This window comes from Drosophila innubila (assembly GCF_004354385.1).
Source record: "Drosophila innubila isolate TH190305 chromosome 3R unlocalized genomic scaffold, UK_Dinn_1.0 2_E_3R, whole genome shotgun sequence".
In the NCBI taxonomy this organism is placed as follows: Eukaryota; Metazoa; Arthropoda; class Insecta; order Diptera; family Drosophilidae; genus Drosophila; species Drosophila innubila.
In genome coordinates, this window is record NW_022995380.1 from 15,301,867 (window position 1) to 15,324,212 (window position 22,346).

A 22,346-nucleotide genomic window follows, 5' to 3' on the forward strand; every position below is an offset into this window, starting at 1 on the left:
CATAATTTCGCATAAAACCAAAGAAATAAGTAAAACTCTCCCAACATTTTATACCATAATCGTACAAGTCTTTTGATAGCTAGAAGGAAGCACATAAATAAGCACTTTACCCACATGAATTAAAGTAGAATATAACTTTATATTTGTTTCAAACTATTTATGATACCTCTACACTGATCAGGTAAAGCGAAAGTTTACTTTCTAAAAGACTAGAAACTAATACGAGTAATTGTATCAATTTTAATACTTATTTATCTTTGGCTAAAAGTTCAGGTTCATACAAATATTTTCTATAGATAAGGCAACTCCACGTCATTATGTTGGCAGCATTGCAATGGAGAGTTTTTGTGCCAATCGAAGAAATTATTAAATACCAATAAATTTCTGGTGAAATTTAAGTGAATACCTGATAGACCTGATTGACACACCTGTACCTGCTATCCATCCTTTGCAATAGGTAATAAATTAAGTTGTTAAAGGTTCGTCTATTAAATTAAAATTACGGCATAAATGTACTGCGGTAAATTGCATTTTATTTTGTGTAGGCAACAACCATAGAAAACGAGCAACGCAAAATATTTCTACAAATTATGCGACTAAAAGTAAGCCATCCAACGGACTAAAATGTTGGGTTTTTCAAATTCACTTTGACTTGCGTCATTTCCTGCAGCTAAATCACTAATTAAAAACCGTTGACCGTGATAATGTTTACACGCTAAAAGCCGCCTATTCAACGGCCCCAGCGGGACTTAAATCGTTGGTCAAAAAAAAAACACAAAAAGCTAAAATATCTGCAGGACTTCAGCTATGAAAACATGTATGTGTGTTTGAATAAGTATGTGAATGTTTAAAGGCGTGGTAAATTAAGAAAAGTGAATAAATAATGTGCAATTAACGGTCAGCTTAATTTAAAATGAGCGTGCGAACTTTAATATTATCTTTTATAGGAAATTATAACATAGAATAAATCATTAAGTAAAATTATTTTTTCTAATTATTTTCTTATTTAAAATCTGTAAATAAAATACATTTTAAATAATTAAAGAGTACCAAAAACCACAACTTCTTGAATATATTCAATTTATGTATACTACAGTGTACAGTCATATATTTTAGATTGTAATAAACAAGCATTTTACATTATAACTAGATATCTGCTTATACATCCACAAATATAAAATATAGAATGTTTTTCCGTTAGCTATGCCAGTTAAAAAAATATCTGTGCTAACTATTCTCCTAAAGTGAGCTAGTTAATAGTTTATACAAATCTGTGTACTTCATAAAAGCATTTTTGACAATTTATAGTGAACTCACTAAAACCAAAAAAAAATCGAAAAGTTGGAAATACAAATATGACTTTTCGTAGAAATTTTTAATTAAATCGCTCAAAAAATATATACAAATATCTCATTTCCATGTTTGCACAACTGCAAACAAATAAAGCAAAAAGGACTGATATGCCATATGACTGTAAGCTTCTGTAGAGGACATTTTATTTATATAAATATTCATATACCCTGTACAATGTTTACATTGACAGAAAGAGTAAACTAGCTTAATATTTACTTTATCTTCTTTTATTTATTTATTTACGTTGGCAAAATTGTTCTGGATTGATTAAAAAATAAAAACAAATAAATACGTGTACAATACAAAATGCAATTAAAGTGATAAAAGGCTATACGAAATTACAGTTACATCTGCATACATATGTAAATTAATTAACTGGCGAAAGGTGGCACTGATCCTATAATGCATTAATTATCGTATTCTAGATCATTATTGACCATTTGAAACTATCAATTATAATCAGTGCACGTTTCAATTCCTGAGACAGAGTAAAGGAAGAACAGCGTTGTGAGTCTTTCTGAGTTAAAAGATGGCAGCTTGTAGTCGATCACTACGACTGAATAATATGGGAGTTTATTTTATATAGTTTCCTTTTTATTTTGGGACTAACTCGCACAATTGAATTACAGCGGCTTTTCATATGTCAGTGCATGGGCGTATGGATATATAAGCTAATCCCCTTTTCCTCATCGTTTTTTTTTTTTTGTTTTTCGTTTTTTGCGAGAGTACGTAATTTGCACATACGATGCACTGAAATTCGCGGACAAATTACTAATTGAAAGCGCGCGGAAGCTGTGCATGTTGTCGCAGTCAGGTGGGCGTAACCAGCTCTGTTTCACCCACAGGGCTCTCAATATTCAGTCACCCGTACGGTCCACGTTTGTTTGCCCAAATGCACGACGTGCATGTGGTGTGCCTAACGTTTGACTATACTCATATGGCAACTACAACCAACTACTACTACTACTACATCTACTAGTTAACTAGTATGGCTCTGTCGCTATATGAAAATGCTGTTTGTGGTGCCCAAGGCTACTGCTAGCTGCCTGAACTGACTGCCTGAATGACTGACTGTATGGCTGACTGACCGATTTATATGCAAAACGCGACGAAATCAGTTTTTCAATTAAATTCGTTTGAGTTGTCGTCGCGGATTTCAATTTGAAAGCTACCATATAATTTATTAGCATTAGCCACACAACGACTTGAGCCGCGCTACCAAACAGACACACACAAAAATGGAAATAAAAATCCTACACAAAAAATATAAAAACCCGTATATAATGAAAGCAGAGCTTCATCAAATGCGGCTCAATCCAATAACACAGCAAATGAAATTGTGACAAATTTGCTTTTCACTTTGGAAAATTAAAAACGCGCACAAAAAATACACACAACGAAAAAAAAAAATTGTTCATTCATCATCACAAAATTTCGCATAATGCGCTCTTCAAATGGGCTGCTCTTTTTCTTCTGATTTGGGTCTTCTTGGCTGCGCCATAAAGTATTATGCGTAGAGAGGAATTTATCTGACATACATAGGCAAATAATATACCATAAGAGTGCTCGCAAAATGCAGAATAGAATAGAGAGGGAGTAACCCAAGTTAAAGGAAATCAACTGTTTTATCTATCTATTTAATATCTAAATATCTGATTTTGTCTAAAGATACACACGAATATATGAATATGCATCAGTTATCCTAATAATGAATATCGAGTAATCTATTGGAATTAATACCATAATTTGTATACAATATTAGAATTTTATGTTTCATTTAACATGTTTCAAAAACCACATACAAATTTTGTATTCCTTTAGGCTATTTTCACCAATAAATTCATCCCTGGCAGCCCTTAATTTGGAATATGTGAGTGAGGGCAATCAATTGTCGGCATGAATTTAATGAATTTCTCTTTCTGAATTTTATTCAGAATTTTTGTTGGTTTTTTTTTTTTTTTTCGTTTGCTTGGCAAACTTAAATCCGAGGCATTTGATATTGATTTACTTAAAAGGCAATATCAGTTTGCAAAGCAGCAATTGTTAGCAGTGGCAATGTGGAAGTAGCAACCCTTAGCTCAATATTCGGATTTCGAATATTACAGAAGGACCTCGTGCCCCCTGCCATATTGAAAAATGCGAAAATTGTACAATGAAAATTGGAGTGAAATTAAACTAAGGCCCGCAGGCGATAACGTCGCCGCTGCCATGGACTAAGGATGAGACACAGACTTAGACCGAGACTGACTTGTTGGCATTCATTTCGCTATGTGGCCGGCGTAACTTTGGGACACTTAGGCGGCATCGGACTTGAAAATGTCTGGATCTATGGAGTTGGGAGTAGGCAGCGAGAGTTGGGACCATCATGTTTCAGGGCCACAACATCATTGCTCCTGCCTTTTGTAATGAGACAAAAATTGCGATTTGAATGCAAATAACTGCAGGGCTGCTTCAGACAACCTTCTAGCCGGACAACAATTACATGGCATTGAAGTGGACTCCGATTGGGGTGTGAGCATTTGGGGTTTTTGCTTTGTCAACTGCCATTTAAATTTACAAAATGAAATGCAAAAGAAATTTCTGGGCTTTGGTTTTGTACGAGGCCGGTTGGCATTTTAATAAAGTTCTTTAAGGCCATATCTAGCAAGCAGCTACTGGCACTTGACCACAGAATTTTTGGGAGGTCAGGTAACGTCTGTTTGCATTTAATTAAATGCCAATATTTGAATCAATTTGCATTGTGAATGTGAAAAATGTTCGGCAGGTTGACTAATCAACTCTTGGTTGACATTTCTGCGTTACTTTGCATATTTGTATTCTATTAATTTTGGCTTGCCAAACTGCCGTTCCAACAGAGGCAGAATGTTGTATATTCCTGAACAGAAGTTGGTAATAGTATGACAAGCATTTCATTTAACTTAACCTAACCTGGCAAACATTTCGTGGTTGATTTTGATTGGAGTTGATAAAGTCTATGTCAATTTACCACACCAAGGAATTCAATATATCAATTAAATTTGACAAAATGTATCCGCTGTGAGAGTATGAAAACAAAAGGGATATGGATTCCAAAACTTTTGTTGCCTAGAGGGTATATTCTAGTCAAACATTTTTACTTGGTTTACTTTACTTAGTTTATTGCAACGGCAAATTCAAGATTCATACTCGATTTCATTTTTAGCTCTATCAATTAATTTGAATTTTTTTAATTTGGAATTTTAATAAAATTACTTACTTCCTTTTATGGTTGGAAATTTAAATAAAACATAAGGTAAATTCGCAAAATTGAGATTTTACTATTTACGTTACTTGACTTCTCATTTTAAAATAAAATAAACTTCATATTAATTTTATTAAAAAAAGAGCTCTTGTTTAAGGCCAACTAACATACATACGTGTAGATTTTATGCATGTATTTTATTATAACACAGTTTAATACATACTTGGCTAGAATCTTTTATTAATACTAATAAAATGGGAAAACCAACAAACCGTGAAATGGACAGTGTAATTTGATTTGATTAAAAGTGAACAAGTTAACGTTTGTAAATTAATATAAAATATACGTACGTTTTTTCTATGTTGGATTTTAAAAATGTATGCAAATCATTTGTAAATCTCTATAATTTAATTTACGAGTAAAATTCCCATGCATATGTCCACACGAGCGATGTTAATTTATATAAATGTTTTTATTAATCCAACTTTTTTCATAAGAATTTAACGACTAGTAACGATGGCCAAACAACATATTAAAACATTATTGGTTTTCTTCAACAAATTTAATTATGTTGATTTTCGTGAATTAATTACTAATTTGTTTACATGTTAAACAAAAATAAAAGAGATTTATAAATAATTTGAGTTCGCACTATGCAAACAAATAGCCAGTTATACACTTACTGAAAGTTTTCACCATTAATCATAGTTTTTTATTGATTGAACACTCTGTGCCAATGGATTCTAAAAGTTTTTATTCAAAACTATTTAAGCTCGAAACAGCTGCTGTCCAAATGCAACTAGAAGAATATAAATAGCTTTTTTAGATGCGGAAGGTTAAATACCCTTTAAAATTCGTATTTTAATACTCTTATTTTATTTATTTTTCCAGAATTTCCATTTCTTGAAAGAAAATAACTTAATATACTTTACTATAATTTCAGTAAAATAATTTAATAGCTTAACTGTTAGCTTCGACATTAAATTAAAATAAATGTTAGCCTAAAATAAATAAATATGAGTAAATTGCGCATACGATATGTGGTACATGCAACAAGAGAAATTAGTACATTCCAAAGAAGTCTAAGCAGAAAAAAGAAATTGCTCAACTGCGCATAAACTCGTTGGTTTCTGCTCAAGTTGGCTTCCATTTTTGCATGGCATTTGCTTTGTTGTGGCCTGTTGAACAACGGCCAACACTTTGGCATTTCTTTAAAATGATGTTTTGGCTTTGGCCAAAGCTATGTCTTTGGCTATGAAATAATATGCTCACCGCAGGCTTTTGCTGTGGCTTGATTGCCAATACGAGTATAGCACAAAGCACAATCAGTTCAGTCTTAAGAATCCATAAAATTCCCCACAGATCCCAATCCCAATACCATTCCCGATTTCAATCCCATTATGAATTCTTCTGTAAAAAGGCGTTTCAGCTGCATTTGAACAAAACTCTTCACAAGTTGTGACGCATGTCCTGTGAACGTGTCTCTATAACAAAATTAACAGAAAATCCAACATATTGTGGCAGGATGTACGACCGTTACGTGCGTATGTGCCTTCTACAACAAATTGCTGCAAAAGCCAACGAGGCGGTCAGCAACTGTGTCAAAAATGGCATTGAGCAACTTATTTGGTATTCGAATTGAAATACTTTTATTTATTAACAATTTATATAAGGCATAGGCTCACTTTGATTTCTAATAATTTTTTAATTGTTATAAAATTAAATAAATTAACGACAACCGAATTTGTAACTCCAAAAATATGAACCAAAAATGAAAATGCTGTTTTGTTATGTTGTTTTTAAAAAAAAATAATCATTAATATTCCTACGAATTTATGGAATACATCTATTAAATATGTATTATAATCAAGCTAATCTGCGGTTTAAAAAAATAGTTTATTTTTTTAAAGAATTCAAATCGCATATTGTGTAACCTGCTTAATTTAGCTGGCATTGCGGGCAGTGTAAACCACAATCAAAAACTTCAGATGCAACTTTTACACAATCCGGCACAGCTTGAGCTCCACAACAAGAACTACAACAACAACAAGACAAGTGCTTAATGAAGCGACTGCTGCTTTCCTCCTGCCACCCGTTAGGCAACAATGACAAAAGGGTCGCAGTCTTTGGCAACTGTTGCCTGAACACAAGCCAGGGACAGAGTTCGTTTCACGCCCATTCACACTGACAGACGGACAGACAGACAAACAGACGGATAGCAAAAGAGAGTCAGTGTCTGTATGTGGAGCATGAGGAGATGGTAGATGGAAGGGGATCAACACATGTGACCAACAGCTGGACCACTGGCATCACCAAAAATTGAAAGGCACCCATTGAATATCATAGAAATAGAAATACGTACGTGCAAAAATTTGTGCGCTTGATTAAATTTGAGTTGGTATTGGGTGAGGCAGGGAGAGAATGGCAGGACGAATGGCAGTGGCGAGTCCGTGACCAGTGGCAAATGCCACAAGTGTGATTCAAGTTGAAAGACAATCAGGCGGCAATTTAAACCCATTTTCACTGTGGGCAACTCGCCACCAGAAAGTCACCACCTGCCGTGGCACAATCAGGCGGCAGATAGTCGGAAACGAAAATTACCAGCTGATACAGTTGCAGTAACTTCTGCTCGATTAGATTTCATTTGGTTATTTGGCATTAGGCAATATGCTTTTTACTTGGCCCAATTTCTTTCATTTTCCCCATTGTTGACTTTCGCTGGCCTCGGCCAAACAAACTAATTCTATCGCCTAGATTGATCCCAGCTGGGTTTCGTGGCTAGCTGAGGTCTTGTTGTACCCCCAGTTTTGATACAAAGTTGTTCATTGTGCGATTCGCCATATGCCACACACACAGTCGCAGATTTCATTAAGTGAGACAATTTGGAAAGCTTTGCCCGGGTTGGAATATATTAAATGACAACGAAAGAGATTGATATTGATCAAGGCATAAACACAGATTTTAAAACCTGTCAAACTATTAACTTGAAAAAATGCAAATATAATAACATTTTTAATTTTCAATTATAATAAAATATTGGCTCTAATTTTTGACTTATTGTATATTTTCAGTGTCCTCTTATTGAATAAGAGCACATGGTACCCAATTGGATTTACAATTTTTGGATTTACGTGCGTTCTGATAATGTTGCAACTTGTTGGTCACACATGGCGTATACTTAATATCGGTTAGTGTCACGATTTTATGCCAAAATCAAAGCATCAAATTGTTGGATTGCTACGTGGCAATAGCTACAAATTACAATTCAGTTTTTGTTTCTTCTTTTAAGCTGGCAAGAACAAGGATTAAGACATTAAAGAGGCCAGTACGAGGTACATACAACGTGACCAGTCCACGTGCCTCGTGCTACCTTAACACCTCTGTAATTTGACATAAAACCAGAGCCAAGCTGAGAGCCGAGATCGTTTGTCGCGCGTGTTGTTGGGCCCTGAATGAAAGGCATTACACTTCCGTTAAATGTCGCTATTATTTAACAATTTTGTTTATGTAAGCTGCCCATGCAGAGACCCCTTCTATTTCATCCTCATACATGCATACATACAAACACTAAGTAGTATGAAAAAATATAATTTATGGTTACCCAGACAACCCCTAAAAGAGGGTGTCGGTGGGGGAAAACTAAATTGTCGTCGCCGTTGTTGTTGTTGTTGTTGCTTGAGTCGAAACAAAAAGTAGGAAAACAATTACAGCTGACTTAACACTTCCGTTTCTTGTTGGAAAAAGCCGCACACGTTTATCCAGCCAACGACTTGCTTCTTGCCACTTGCCACTTGCCTCTTGCCACTTGCCACTTGGGAGGGGGCGAACAAGAGTGCCGTTAACGCACTACCCGTCAAGCACTTGAAATTGTAATTTAACACGTGCACAATACACTTTTCTACTTCGGGAAGCGTTTTCCGTAACTGGCCAGTGATGGTTTAGGTCGGACTCACAAGTACCTGGTTGACCCTATTCAAATGGGGGAGCCCTTGACAACATTTCATTTTTTCTTCCTCAAAATATAGTGTTCAAATAAAGAATTATTTTTGCGCCCACAGCTATTAATATGTATGCGAAAGTAAACATGTATATATCAATACATATTCATTTTTAAATTCACTATATATCCACATGTCAACCCATTAAATAACACACAAATTTCTATTACCATAGTGTTCTTCACTTATGATAACATTTTATTGGCTCCATTGCGATGTAAAATCAAGAAAAACTTTCTAAAAATATTCACTGAATAATAATATAAAGCACCTTAACGAAATTATTTATATTACGATTTGATTTGTGCACTTACTAACTAAAATATTATCATTGTATACTAGCTCGTATACAGATTAATGCAAAGTTCGTTTACAAAATATATCGATCAATACTTTTATACTTAAAATCGTTTCAATAAGTACACAGTAGTGATGTAAATTCAAACTGTAAAACGAGCTTAAAAACGAAATGTAAAAATCGTAAAAAGAAAGAATCGTGTTGTCGATCAATCGGTATATAACACATCCAGTTAAAACTATCGAACCTTTCCAGATCACCATTTTTTTTGAAAAGTGTTTATAAAATTGTATTTTCAAGTTTTGATAATGATATAAATTAGAGTTGAGTTGTCAATTTTTCATGAAAGTCGATTAAATTTGCTTCATTGATCGTTAAAAATAATAATCGGGTTAAAGTAGTTGAAAATCGATTCAGCAAAATTCGAGTTTTCGGTATTTGGTTTTTTTTTTTTACATCACTACTACACATTAGATTTCTTGACATAAAGCATAAATAAAACTTAAATATTTGTCTATACAGCCGCATCGAAGTTATATTATTCGACTCAGAAATGATTCAAAAGTGAATTTCAGAACAATTGTCTTAGATAAAATGGATTTTAATGTGGCGCAAAAATAAATAAGTTCAATAATAGTTTTTTTATTGAAATGATGAAGACATTAAAATTAAAAGAGTATATGCCTGACATGAAAATGTTTTGTGACCTTAAGAAATGAATACAGAGCTACAGAGCTGTCTTACAATGGTTAAAATTGTCGATAATTCTATGCGCTTAATTAAAATAAACTTTTTAAAAGCTGTCACAATATTTTGTTTTTTGGTAAATTGAGTAAAAGTTAACACAATATTCGAGTCGATAATTAAATGAAAAGTATGATATCAATATAAAAGTTTATAAAAAAGAATGAGTGAAATTTACGAAAATTTATAATAGTTAACGATATTGTGTAAAATTCGTTTAACTAATTATTTAAATATTCAAATAATTTGAGTAAGTCTAATATTGTTTTTTTTTCTTTAGAATTGGAGCCTACGCCTAATAAATTTGGTAAATAACTTGTTAAGAATGAGAAATTCTTTTTTTGCAACGCCTTTTTCAAAGATGCGTCGTGCGAACACAAGATTGGCGTTAGTCTGAACGAGCCAAAAAACTACAAAAAGGCAAATCTATTGGCCAAAATAATAACTTATACGTTTTATCCAATTTGTGCAAAGTATTTGTGTCTAATGTAAACTTAATAATAAGTTAACTGATGAAAGTATAAACTAAATTCATGCGAAACTTTAATGCATAGTTTTACAACTGAGATGTTGTAAATATTTTTGATTAAAATGATGGCATTGATCGTTTAGTTACGGTTTGCTCATTCGAGATACAATTTAAGTATGAGTTCAGTTTGAGATACACAACTCGAGAAGTGATAGGCATGGTTGTAAGCTCTATAAAGTAAACCTGAAGCATTTATATGCAAAGCTTAGATATAACTGGGCGGCATGAACTACGTGTAGTGTGGAGCAGCGGAGACAGCTCACTTTGGTGACTCCGGTGGAGCATTGGCGCTGCCAAAGAGCTCATCATACGATGGAGCTGCAATAGAAAAAAGATTCAACATTCATTTGACCGCCTAATTAAATAAAACCACTTACGTAGAGCCTGTGATCCGGAGGCTCCGGAGGTGGATGGCAATTGGGTATAGCCACTAGCATACGGCATCGGTGGGTATGCGTATGGTGGGGAGCTTGATGTCATCAGATGGGGTAATGGATGCGGATGCGGCGGTGATGGGTATTCAGTTGCCGTTACCTCATGGGCTAATATTGAACGTCGATGCGACAATGCTGGGGATACACTCGACGGCAGCACATCCTCGGCTAATTGAGGATATGGCGCTGGACAGGATTGCACCATCATCGGACTGGTCGAATAAGGCATGTAGGGAAAGTTGGAGTTGCTTCGCAAACTGGTGCGAGCTGAGGGACTGCCAAATTGTGAGGATTGCGAGCCAGAGGTGTACGACATCTCCACACCGCCAACAGCCGGACTTAATGTGGAGTCCGATGTGGTGGAGTTCAAGGAACTACATTCGCTGTACTGCGAAGAATGCGATGGCGAGCCAATGGAAGAGTCTAACGTTGGATAGACAAACGATGCAGCAGCTGGCTCAAATGGATTGCCAGGAGCAGTGATCGCATCATCCGGTCCGGGCGGTCCATTATCGGGTCTAGGTGGCAGCGATGGCCGCACAGAGCCAAGTCTTGACGAAGTATCCTGCGAATAGACCTTAAATGGCAAATTAAGCACCAGATTCTTGAAGAAGCCACGCAGTACGGCCTCCACGCGCAGCTCATAGGATATGGTTATGACACCACTGTACTCTTGATCTGTCGGCTGTGCTGTGTCCGGCATGAGCAGCTCATGGGCAAAGCTGCGCTCGCTCTTCTTGTGCACCGAGCCCGTCTCCTTGCTGGCAATCCCAATGCACTCGACCTTTTGCACTCGCAACGGCACGTGGCTGTAGTAGGTGACATACTGTAAAATGCTAAACACATAAATACATGATTAAAAGTATTCAGTCACATCTTTTGTAACAGCGATCACAATTAATGTTTATTTTTCTTTTTTTATTTCAAGAAATCAACTACAAGGAATAAACAAGCAAGAAAAAGAATAATGATCGTTTACCGTTAACTTTCGCCCGGATTCTTAAATTTTTGATTTGATAAAATTGAAGTCAATAACAAGAATAAATTTTGAGAAATAAAAATAAAACATTTTATTTTTATGTGAAAAAATAATTTATAAATTTCATTTATTTTTAAGGTGGCTTCTTAGGGTTCTCTAAATAAGGACACGTTTGTACCGGTACGGTTGTGGTAAAGTTGCTAGATGTCCAACTTCCAACTGTCATAACTTGATCAAAACTGAACCGATTTTCAAACGGAATGTCATTTTGATCATGATTTGGCCTCTTAATTCATTCTATATTCAATTTTTGTTCATTTAGAAAATTTAATTATTTTCGACCAAGATTCGATTTCGATGCTAAGGGTCCCCCCTTTGAAATTTCGAAAATTCAAAATTTTAAATCTCAAGTTTTCACTTTTAATCAACTCCTTATATCGTAATTAGTATAAAAAAACACTTTAAACTTGATTCTGAGACCTTTCACTTTTTTGTAAAAAATCATGTGAAATTGAACAAAAATTTGGACTTGTAAAGTGGCTAAATCCGCAATCTGACAAACTTCCAACTGTCATAACTTGATCAAAACTGAACCGATTTTCAAACGGAATGTCATTTTGATCATGATTTGGCCTCTTAATTCATTCTATATTCAATTTTTGTTCTTTTAGAAAACTTAATTATTTTCGACCAAGATTCGATTTCGATGCAAAGGGTCCCCCCTTTGAAATTTCGAAAATTCAAAATTTTTAATCTCAAGTTTTCACTTTTAATCAACTCCTTATATCGTAATTAGTATAAAACAACACTTTAAACTTGATTCTGAGACCTTTCATTTTTTTGTAAAAAATCATGTGAAATTTAACAAAAATTTTGACTTGTAAAGTGGCTAAATCCGCAGTCTGACAAACTTCCAACTGTCATAACTTGATCAAAACTTAACTGATTTTCAAGCGGAATGTCATTTTGATCATGTTTTGGCCTCTTAATACAATCTGTATTCAATTTTTGTTCTTTTAGAAAACTTAATTATTTTCGACCAAGATTCGATTTCGATGCAAAGGGTCCCCCCTTTGAAATTTCGAAAATTCAAAATTTTTAATCTCAAGTTTTCACTTTTAATCAACTCTTTATATCGTAATTAGTATAAAACAACACTTTAAACTTGATTCTGAGACCGGAACCGAAAGAAAAACACTGAAATAGAAACCTTTTACAGAAATAGTTATTTCGGGACGTACCGGGACCGAAACCATAACCTATATTTGTTTGGGTTTGATTCCTCGATATTTATCATTGATGAAATATTTTAAAATTTATCAAATAATCATCACAGTCAAACTATAATAATATTAACTTATGATAGCAATCGATGGATAGTAATGGACTCACTTGAAGCGCAGCTTCTCCACATTTGTTGTGCTGTTATTCATGACAGTGACGCAGATGCGCAATGGTTCACCGCGCACTGCGAAGTCTTCGGGCAGCAGGGCGACCATTGTGATGGGTCGAGTGCCAAATAAGCTGATTGTCTTGGTGATTTGCTTCTCCAGCGGAGTCGGATTGCTGCGAAATGTCGCGGGCAGCGGCATATTCTTCACAACCGTAAATGGTATGGTGTGGCGTTCATTGAAGGTCCAGGGTCTTTGAATTAGAATACGCATCTTGTACTTGATGCTGCCATAGTTGCCGCGAAAACTGGATGGCAGTTGACGACCCAGTGCCACACTGAAGGTAAAAGTGTGCTCGCCAGGTGAGAGTTCCATGCCGAGTGGCTCAAAATCTGGAAGCGGTGTTTCGCTATGCTCGTAAATCTCTTTGCTTGTGTAAAACAGACTGCGCGTATATTCATTGTTGTTTGAATTTTTGCGTAAGATTTCCATCCACTTGCATTTGCCCTTGCCAGTTACTTGAATTTTGATGGCTGCAAGGAAAAAGACATTTAAAATTTCAACGGTTAAATAGACGCCCCTGGCGTAGATTTTACGAAACATCATAGAGCGTTGGCATATAATGGTTTGTGTATTGGCTTAAAGTATGCTTAAAGTTGGCTAGTTTTTAGCTATTTTTCCTCGCAGTTTCAGCTATTTTTCAGATGCTTTTTAGCCAGAAACAGCTGGCAGCACTTTATATATTTATTTACATATTGTCAATTAGCAGATAAATCCACGTAAATAAATAAACATTTATATATATTTTTATATTAATAGGAATTATCTTCGTGGAATAATCGCACCGGCTGGCCTAGCCCAAAAATATCGATATATATATTGAAGCAGCCCTAAAAAAAAACCAGAGTTGCCACGTAAATTGGGAAACAGAAAACATCATTTTTCATTCTGGCATTGTGGAAAAGTCTGATATTTAATTTAATTGTCTACTTTAAAACAGGCAAGTAATTGTTGAAAACATATGCGTAAAACGTTCCCTATAATTGAAAATCTGTGCAACAAAAGTGGCACAGCAAAGGCAAGCGTATTAATTTAGTTATTGTCATGCCGGATATTTTTCATGTGCTTTCTACAACTACATTTTTTTTTACAGAACGCCAGACAGTGAAATTCAAATGGAGTAGATATTAATATTCGTGGACTTAAAAATGAATGCAAATTATATAGCACGTGCACTGTGCTATCACGGACAGCCACTGCAAAAAATCTGGGACGATGAACGAGGTGTTGAGGATTTGCGGTGCCTGAATCTGACGCAGCCGAACTACGGCGTATACCAGGAGCGCCAAAAATTCTTTACGTTTCAGGAGCGAGCGAAACGCTTAAAAATCCATCAGTTCCTTGCGCGCAAAGCATGTGATCTGTATGACAAGCAGCTGGTGGGCAATGTAATGGAGGAATCATGGCTAGCCCAAATGAGCGACTGTTTTGTACCCCAACCGCCAATTGAGTTCTTCATGAATGTGAAGGACAAACGCAAGGCCTGGGCATATCGTATGGGCGCACTTAAGCAGGGTGACATCATATGTGCCAGCGTGCAGAAACTCATGACGAATGCCAATCGGATTGTGGTCAAGCCGCTGTGCACCGCGGAACCTCTGCACTTCTATCTGGCCGATATACCCATCAAGGTGAGTTTGTTCCGCTGAATCGATGGAGGATAAGTTAAAGCAATCAATGTTATTTCTTTCCTTCTAGGCAATCATATTTCAGGATCAATGGGGTCCACTGCCGCTGGACAAACAGGGTAATCCGCGCTCATTTGCAGTCAATGACTTTATACGCTGCGAAGTTTGTAGCGTGTCCGCAGATGTTGAACGTTTGACACTGGGTATGTTGGGTGTGTACAACAAAACACCCGATATCAAATTGGGTTTATGCGATCTGACTGATTTTCCTAAATACTATCGGTATGTGAATCAACCATGTATCCAATAAATTTATCACTTATTTAGTCTATTATATGCTCTTAGTCAAGTGCATAATCAGGAGCATCCGACTATGTTGCACTATGAGGATCAGTTGAATGCAGCCCCAGAATTTGAGAATCCAAACTATGATGTGCTCTTTCAGCTAAACGGATTGCAGCCCAATGAAAACCTATCATTAATAAACTATATCAAAGTTGGCTTCCCCGAATCGGACTATGCGCCTGAGCTGCGTCAGAAACAAGCCTCACAATGGGCATTTCGGTAAGTTTTACGGCTGTAATCACGACTGGCCGCTCATTGTCCACATTGTATCACATGTAACTAAAGTTTCGGCTCTATTTTAACGCTGATAAGAGCTCGGGTCATATAAGGCTATTTCTTTTTAAATGAGTATTCTTATCAGTTATTGTGTTGCTGAGCAGCCAGTCGTGAATGGAACATATTGTAGTTAAAATGCATTAAAATTTGTGTGTATAATTGTCCATATATATATTCATTGCACTCCGTTAAAAAACTCGAACAAAACTCACATATTTGACAATTAAAAAAAACATACAATCAGCTCCGTGGCTGATGGCATTGAGCACTTTAAGAATGGCCAACAAGTTGAGGCCTTTCAGTGTCTGAACAAGGCCCTGAACATTGATCCGCGCAATGTCGAGGGTTTGGTGGCGCGCGGTGCACTCTACGCGAATCGGGGCAGTTTCTTGAAGGGTCTCAAAGACTTTGAAAAGGCGCTATTGTTGAATAAATACCATGTGAATGCGCGTAAATATATGGGAGAAACGTTGGTGGCGCTCGGACGCAGCTATGAGGAAGAGAATCGCATACCAGATGCCATCAAGGCGTACAGCGACTGCCTGAATCTATTGCCACAGCATGAGCAAGCGCGCATATCACTGGATGCCTTGCAGCAGCGACCATCTGTCCTTATGTCCGTGCAACCAAACCCCGAGGTGCTCAATTTACCCAGTGCTGGCAACACTGCCGTCACAATAGTCTCCTCGAACGACTCAAGTTCATCTAGTGGAAGTGAGGATAACGAGGAACAGGGTAAGTGTCAGCCAAAGCTAAACTAAATTTACCAAAAACCAACCTATTTTTTATTTTAGCCGTCAAATCGCGCAACAAGCAATCGTTATTACCCATTGAACAGGATAAACGGGCTGTCAGTGATGCCCTGACCATCAACGAGTTCAAGTTGGACGACGATGAGACCATGAGCAGTGTGCGCAAGCTTCTACGTGAGGCTAGCAAGCACAAAAGATCCAAAAAGAGGGGTAAAAAGAAGAAGGACAAAGACAAGGACAAGGAGAAGAAGCTCAGCAACAGCAGAAATAGAAAGAAATCAAAAAGCAAGTCTTCGGATGATGGAACGATTACGGCCGCCGAGGCTGCTCTGGAAATGCTCAAAAAGATTGATTTCGCTGAAGCATTCAGGTAACTGCGTATGATTCATGATAAGCTGGCAAATGTAACCCTAGATCATTTAACTGCAGCTACTATTTGTGTAGTTTAAACACAATCCATTTCCATTCCAATGAATTTTGCTATAAATAAGTGTAAGAAACATGATCTAGGGTCATTTGCCTCTTTTAATGTGCTCGCAATCAATTGACAACTGCCTTGCGCTCTCCTGCATGCATGACGAATTAGCCGGGATAAGTATGATAAGTGAGTTGATTCCTTTTGTGCCCATTTTACACGTTTTCTTTTTACCAAACCTTTGCAGGGTAATGAGTACTAGCAACAGCGATGAGCAGCTCAAGTCTCAGCTGAAAAACTATTTCAAGCGAAAACAGCGCTCGGAAACGCCTCCGCCTCCACCAATTTCCACAGCAATGCGTAAACAGCCGTCGGCAACCGCTTATGACCTAATGATGGGGCCCAGCACCTCGAAACATGCTTTAGCTGCTGCTGCTGCCAGCTTCGACGATGAGCAGCCTCCGCCCGCGCCCAAGTTTCATCAAGAGGATCATAGTTCGCCACAGCAACCACAGAAGTTCTCCTTTCAAATTAATCAAAAGCAGCAACATCAGCAGCAGCAACATCAGCAGCAGCAACATCAGCAGCAGCAGAAGTTCTCCTTTCAAATTAAGAAGCGTCCGTTGCAAATGGACAAATTTGGACTGTTACGTTTGGCTACGCCGTTAAGCTCGCACTCGCACAGTCGTAGCCGGAGTCGCAGTCGATCAGTCAAACGACGTAATAGTCGCAGTCGTTCGCGTGGCAGACGCACATCGAGACGCCGGATCAGCTCACGTTCCCGCAGTCGTAGCAGGAGCAGTCGAAGTCGCAGTCCCAGTCATTCGCGACATTCAAGATCGAGAAGACGACGTTCACGTACTCGCAGTCGTAGCCGCAGTCGCAGTTATTCATCACCACGGTATGTAGGTGGATCCCGCTACAGGGGACGAGGTGGTGGCTCCTGGTTTAAACGCGACAGACGATCCCGTTCACGTTCGTTTGGCCGAGGACGTCGAACGCCTTCGCCGTTTGTGCCACGACGCTCGCCCTCACCCTTTGGGGCACGTCGAACGCCATCGCCGTTTGTACCGCGTCGAACACCATCACCAGCCACTCGTTATCGACGCACACGGTCACGGAGCATCAGTCCGCGTCGTCATCCAGCGACGCGTTTTCAGCCACGTGGACGTGGCCGAGGATATATCCGTGGGCGGTTTCAGAATCGCAGCTGGACCTTGGACAATCGCAGCAACGGTAGACGCCATAGTCCCGAAGAGGAGTTGCGACCACCAGGAGTTGAGCCCACCGTCGAAGAGGTGGATGAAATGATCAAAGAAGCACAAAAGGAACGCAAACAGGGTATTATCGAGGGCGACAAGGAGATACTAAAGAAACGGGCCACAAACACGTCTAGTGATACCGCCTAGAGATTAGGTTTAAGCTACATAAATCCAGTGTGGAAATATTCAGCGTTAAGTTTGCCTCCTTAATACGTAGTTCTATGTATACTTGAATATTCATGCGAAATATATTAAGTAACTGATAAAACTCAAACACAAACCTGAGCACCAAAATAAAGAAGCTTACGAAGCAATTTTGCATGGTTTGCATGCGAAACAAATTAATAAATCCGTACAGTTCTTATAATAATAAAGTGAACAAAGCTACAGAAAGTAAGTTTTGGCAAGTAAGAGCTACTAATTTTTTTAAATTTGTTTTGCAATACAAACTTTATTATGAATTTATAAAAGTATTCCTTTTTGAGTAGTTGTTTAAAGGGTATATTTCAAACAGCGACAGACATATCAACAGTTGATACAGTTTGTTGTGTTCTTAGCTAATTGGCAATTGCATATACCCATGCCGTACACATTATTTGTGTGTGTTTGTGTGTATACTTTCTATTTATACCAAAGCGCGTGCTTCGCTCCTCTCACGAGCAACAACAAAAATATTACTCAAACCGGCTATTCACAATAGTTGACGCTCTCTCACACTCACAGACGCCCACCAAAGTGAGAGTACGCAAGGAGAGCAGTTTTTTATGTATTGGTGCACCCTATGCAGTCGTTCAACTAAAAATCGTATGAGAATTACGCATAAAAAAATGTATGGAAGCCAGCTGAAGTTAAAAGGCTGCCTGAGATAAAGCGTCCCTAGCATTCAGTTTATATTTGCCTGCCGGCAACAGCAGAAGCAACTTTGGAGCCCGCTTTGGGGAAATGTGTGGTGTGTCTGGTTGACTGCCTATGTTTGTGTGTGTGAGTGTGTATTTGTTTGCGCACAAGACTTTGATTTAGAATAATAAACGCGTCAAGTTATTGTAATTAGTACGTGAGCTAAAATTAAATTTCAATTATCAAGCAAAATAGACGACGAGCTCAATTTGACAAATATTAAAATATAAGCACACACAATTTTTAAAAATATTATACAATTTTGACGTGTAAGTGAAAAAGAATGAATATTTAGTGGCATTGCCAATTTACATAACTGTTGCAATTCGTTTTACAATAACTATAAAGTGCATAACGATGAAAACGTTCCTTCAGCAAAAACGCAATTTGCACAAGGAAATTGCAAATAGAAAAGAAAAATTCAGATCAAAACAACACGCGGCGTCGGAACTGGCTTTTGTTTGGACTTTGAACGATAAGAACGCACCCACAAAAACAACTATAACGACAACAACTACACTGGTTCTACATGAAGACAAAGAACTTGAAAAAGCCACGCTTGTTGTTGTTGTTGTCGTTGTTATTGTTATTGTGACTGCGCTACAGTGTCAGTTGCCAAGTGAGTCTTATGGCCACACATAAGCAGAATGTTTGCTAGTTAAAATGTACTAAAAACTAAATTCATTTACCGCGATTACGATTTGCAATCGCTTGTTTAACCACGTAGTATGCTTATCTTTTAATAGCCTTTAAGAATTAGTTAGATATGCGATATCTAAAATTATAAATTTGTATACTTAATATTGGCAGTAACAAAATTTTCAAATGTGTTATTTTAATTCTAATTACAAATCAATAGGAACATTTTGAATTTAAGCATACACTCTTTATCTTAAGCTCTTGTCAAATAATTATTCTCTCTTTTTTATATGTTTTCATATTGTACTTATCATAAAGAAAGAATTCATTAAGACGCTTTATTAATATGTTATCAGCATTGATAAATATTGACTTTAAATTATTTATAAAACTGCTTTTTTATATCTCTTGCAGCATAAATTCAACAACATTATCAATTAATAATGTATACAAAAATCTTTCGTGCTGTGATAATCGGGGCTCCTGGGTCAGGCAAAGGCACAATCTCGGAGCGCATTGTGAAAACCTTTGGCTTTCTTCACATATCCTCGGGCGATATTCTGCGCCAAAATATAATAAACAACACGGAACTGGGGAAGAAGGCGCAACGCTACATTGCCGACGGACAGTTGGTTCCCGATGATATTGTGACAAAGACAATGCTAGCTCGTATTACCGAGGTGGGCAACAAGTCCTACATATTGGATGGATTTCCTCGTAATAGCGCTCAAGCTGATATTTTGTCAGCCCGTGAACAGATTGACGCTGTCATCGATTTAAACATTCCTCATGATGTAATCATTGAGCGATTGAAGAATCGCTGGATACACGTACCATCTGGTCGTGTCTACAACATTGGCTTCAATGATCCCAAAGTTTCCGGGGTTGATGATGTGACGGGGGAGCCATTGACTCAACGCGAAGATGACAAACCTGATGTGGTGGCCAAGCGTTTGCAGCTATTTGATGAGCTGATGAATCCTGTTTTGGCCTGGTATGCGCAACGTGGTCTGGTAACCACTTTTAAGGGTCGTGAAACCAAAGAAATTTGGCCACGTGTGGAGCGTTTTCTTAAGGACAAGGTCAACAAGGGTTAAACAGGGTATTATATAAAGTAGAGACAGTTCAATTAGACATATGCAGAAATGATTTTTTTTATAAATGGCAGCTGATGCTAATAACGAAGAAGTGTTCAATTAAGGCGAAGCATACATATACATATATATTGCGCAAGAGGGCGGGTTTAAGGGGGTACGGCTTATTGTAACTAATCAAATGTAATTGCGAAGCCTTACAAACTATAAACGAATCAAAAAATTGTATGTTTCCCCCACATATACATATAGTATATACATTAATAATGACATCGAGGCTGGCAATCTGAAACCATCCAAAACATTCCCCTCATAAAAGTGTTTTGTTTTGATATGATTATTATATACATATACATATATATATACTTGTACTTGTACAAACGCTCCTAAGTTGGTGCTCTGATAATAAATCGTTTTCTTTTATATTACCTACTGATAACATTTTGCTGCTAATTTTGACATGGAGCCATAAAATGTATGGCTACAACTATTTGTGGCCTTCGTAATACAACAATACTTGGTTTTTGACGGTATCTTTATTCTTCTGGCCCAGGCTTCCTGCTGAATTGTATAGAAATGCCCGACAATCTATTGAGTAGCGCAGTTTTATTTAAAACCCAACAACTGCCTCTTATTGCGCTCTCCACTGCGCTCTCGCTCTCTCGTGCACATGCTCATTCTCAATTGAGAATGATTTAAAAAAATACAGTGATTGGAGCTCATAAATGTTAATGAAGTTAAACTAATCAGAAAGACGCCACACTGTTTGCCTCTCCATGTGAGTGACGTCACACCATGAGATATGAATACAGAGTCGCAACTGATAAAACAAATGACAACAAATAACAATTGGTTTTATTTAGTCAGCTGTTTTTGTGGACAACTGTATCTTAACCAGCTGTTGTTGATTTAAAAGTGATTTAATTTCTTATTGGTAGATATTTTAAACAGCTTTAAAATAATCATAAAAGCATATGGTTTACAAATGTATTAGATTGGAAATTAACAACAAGTTAAGTGGCGCTTTTAATTGCATAAATTAGAAAGCTGGTAATGCTTCGCTAAAATGTGCGCAGAATTCTATGCAGCACTGTATAGAGAGCAAAGCTCTCTTTGGTATTCTCCAATGTTACCGCATTTTTGACACACATACACACGCACACATAGAGGTCTACACCTGCCCCCGCTCTTTAAAAATACTGAGACCGACCGCGCGTAGCATTTCCTGAATTAAATGACCCCAAAAAACAAAAAGAGCAATTGCTGAGCAATTAAACGCTTATCGATGAATGACAATTTAAAGAATGTGCAATCGAAATATCACACAATCCAAGTGCAACGTAAAATGGCTGCGGCTGCTGAATTTCACTTTTGTTGTTGTTGTTGTTGCTGTTGTTGTCAAACATCTTCTTTGTTTATGCCAATGCGGCCATAACGAAACCAACGATGACAATGGGCAAAATAAACTCAGAAAAATTCACTACTGACCATTACTTATTGAGGTCTGGTCTGAGTCACCCATGATGCAAGCCGGGCTTGTGAAATAAGATATAATAACAGCAAAAATAATTCAAATTTACCTCGAATTTTGGTTCGCTTATTTAGATTCATCCAAATTTCGCCGCGTATGACCTGGCCGGCATAAAAAATGCGATCTGGGTTGTCTAGTCGAATGCACAATCGTTCGCTTTCCATGCTGCCGATGATGCTATCAATGCTCTTATTAAATTATCATCCAAAAATAAAACATACATATAAATCGACACATTTGAGCGGCCGCTATTGTATCACAATGCAGAACTACAACTACAATTTTGGCCACTTTTTATTACTTCAACTGCCTAGATGTAGCTTAAAGTTCATTGTATTTACGCGCACACCACTTTGTTTAAATTACATTAACCACGGCAACTATTTTAATAATTAATAAAAAGTAACGCGAATCGTTGTTGCTTTTGTTTTATCTTGCATGATATCGATAATCGATTACTCTAACAACATCAGCTGACGCCAAAAACTGTGAGGCGTTGCC

The 22,346-nt window shown here is 37.2% G+C and overlaps 3 protein-coding genes across 6 annotated transcripts; 2 read left to right on the top strand and 1 right to left on the bottom strand.

Moving 5' to 3' along the window:
- Nucleotides 1-8,731: 8,731 nt before the first annotated feature.
- On the bottom strand, nucleotides 8,732-22,139 carry LOC117792461 (arrestin domain-containing protein 17). The gene is made up of 4 exons (XM_034632618.1): nucleotides 21,895-22,139; nucleotides 12,948-13,479; nucleotides 10,520-11,412; nucleotides 8,732-10,460 (listed from the first exon to the last, which is right to left on the bottom strand). The coding sequence occupies exons 1-4, from the start codon at nucleotides 22,007-22,009 to the stop codon at nucleotides 10,402-10,404; spliced, it is 1,599 nt and encodes a 532-aa protein (XP_034488509.1). The 5' UTR covers nucleotides 22,010-22,139; the 3' UTR covers nucleotides 8,732-10,401.
- On the top strand, nucleotides 13,857-18,033 carry LOC117792457 (tetratricopeptide repeat protein 14 homolog). Its single transcript, XM_034632612.1, has 8 exons — nucleotides 13,857-13,946; nucleotides 14,100-14,637; nucleotides 14,705-14,916; nucleotides 14,980-15,198; nucleotides 15,500-15,990; nucleotides 16,050-16,377; nucleotides 16,594-16,602; nucleotides 16,670-18,033. Exons 2-8 carry the CDS (start codon nucleotides 14,155-14,157, stop codon nucleotides 17,829-17,831), a joined length of 2,904 nt encoding a protein of 967 aa, XP_034488503.1. The 5' UTR covers nucleotides 13,857-13,946; nucleotides 14,100-14,154; the 3' UTR covers nucleotides 17,832-18,033.
- LOC117792472 (GTP:AMP phosphotransferase AK3, mitochondrial) lies at nucleotides 18,561-20,750 on the top strand. Of its 4 annotated transcripts, none has more exons than XM_034632631.1 (2): nucleotides 18,561-18,633; nucleotides 19,635-20,750. In XM_034632631.1, the coding sequence occupies exon 2, from the start codon at nucleotides 19,664-19,666 to the stop codon at nucleotides 20,315-20,317; it is 654 nt and encodes a 217-aa protein (XP_034488522.1). In that variant the 5' UTR covers nucleotides 18,561-18,633; nucleotides 19,635-19,663; the 3' UTR covers nucleotides 20,318-20,750. The 4 variants fall into 4 exon arrangements, with proteins under 4 accessions (XP_034488522.1, XP_034488521.1, XP_034488523.1 ...); XM_034632630.1 differs by having other exon boundaries at nucleotides 18,576-18,850; XM_034632632.1 differs by lacking the exon at nucleotides 18,561-18,633 and adding an exon at nucleotides 18,650-18,667.
- Nucleotides 22,140-22,346: the final 207 nt, after the last annotated feature.

What these genes read in the sequence shown, in the direction of transcription:
- LOC117792457 (XM_034632612.1), top strand. Translation starts at nt 14,155, where the DNA reads ATGAATGCAAATTATATAGCACGTGCACTGTGCTATCACGGACAGCCA. An exon ending in GATTTTCCTAAATACTATCG is followed by an intron (nt 14,917 to 14,979) that starts GTATGTGAATCA and finishes ATATGCTCTTAG; the next exon opens with TCAAGTGCATAATCAGGAGC. An exon ending in TGAGGATAACGAGGAACAGG is followed by an intron (nt 15,991 to 16,049) that starts GTAAGTGTCAGC and finishes TTTTTATTTTAG; the next exon opens with CCGTCAAATCGCGCAACAAG.
- LOC117792472 (XM_034632631.1), top strand. Translation starts at nt 19,664, where the DNA reads ATGTATACAAAAATCTTTCGTGCTGTGATAATCGGGGCTCCTGGGTCA.
- LOC117792461 (XM_034632618.1), bottom strand. Translation starts at nt 22,009, where the DNA reads ATGGAAAGCGAACGATTGTGCATTCGACTAGACAACCCAGATCGCATT. An exon ending in TAAGCGAACCAAAATTCGAG is followed by an intron (nt 13,480 to 21,894) that starts GTAAATTTGAAT and finishes TTTTCCTTGCAG; the next exon opens with CCATCAAAATTCAAGTAACT. An exon ending in CTCCGGATCACAGGCTCTAC is followed by an intron (nt 10,461 to 10,519) that starts GTAAGTGGTTTT and finishes TTTCTATTGCAG; the next exon opens with CTCCATCGTATGATGAGCTC.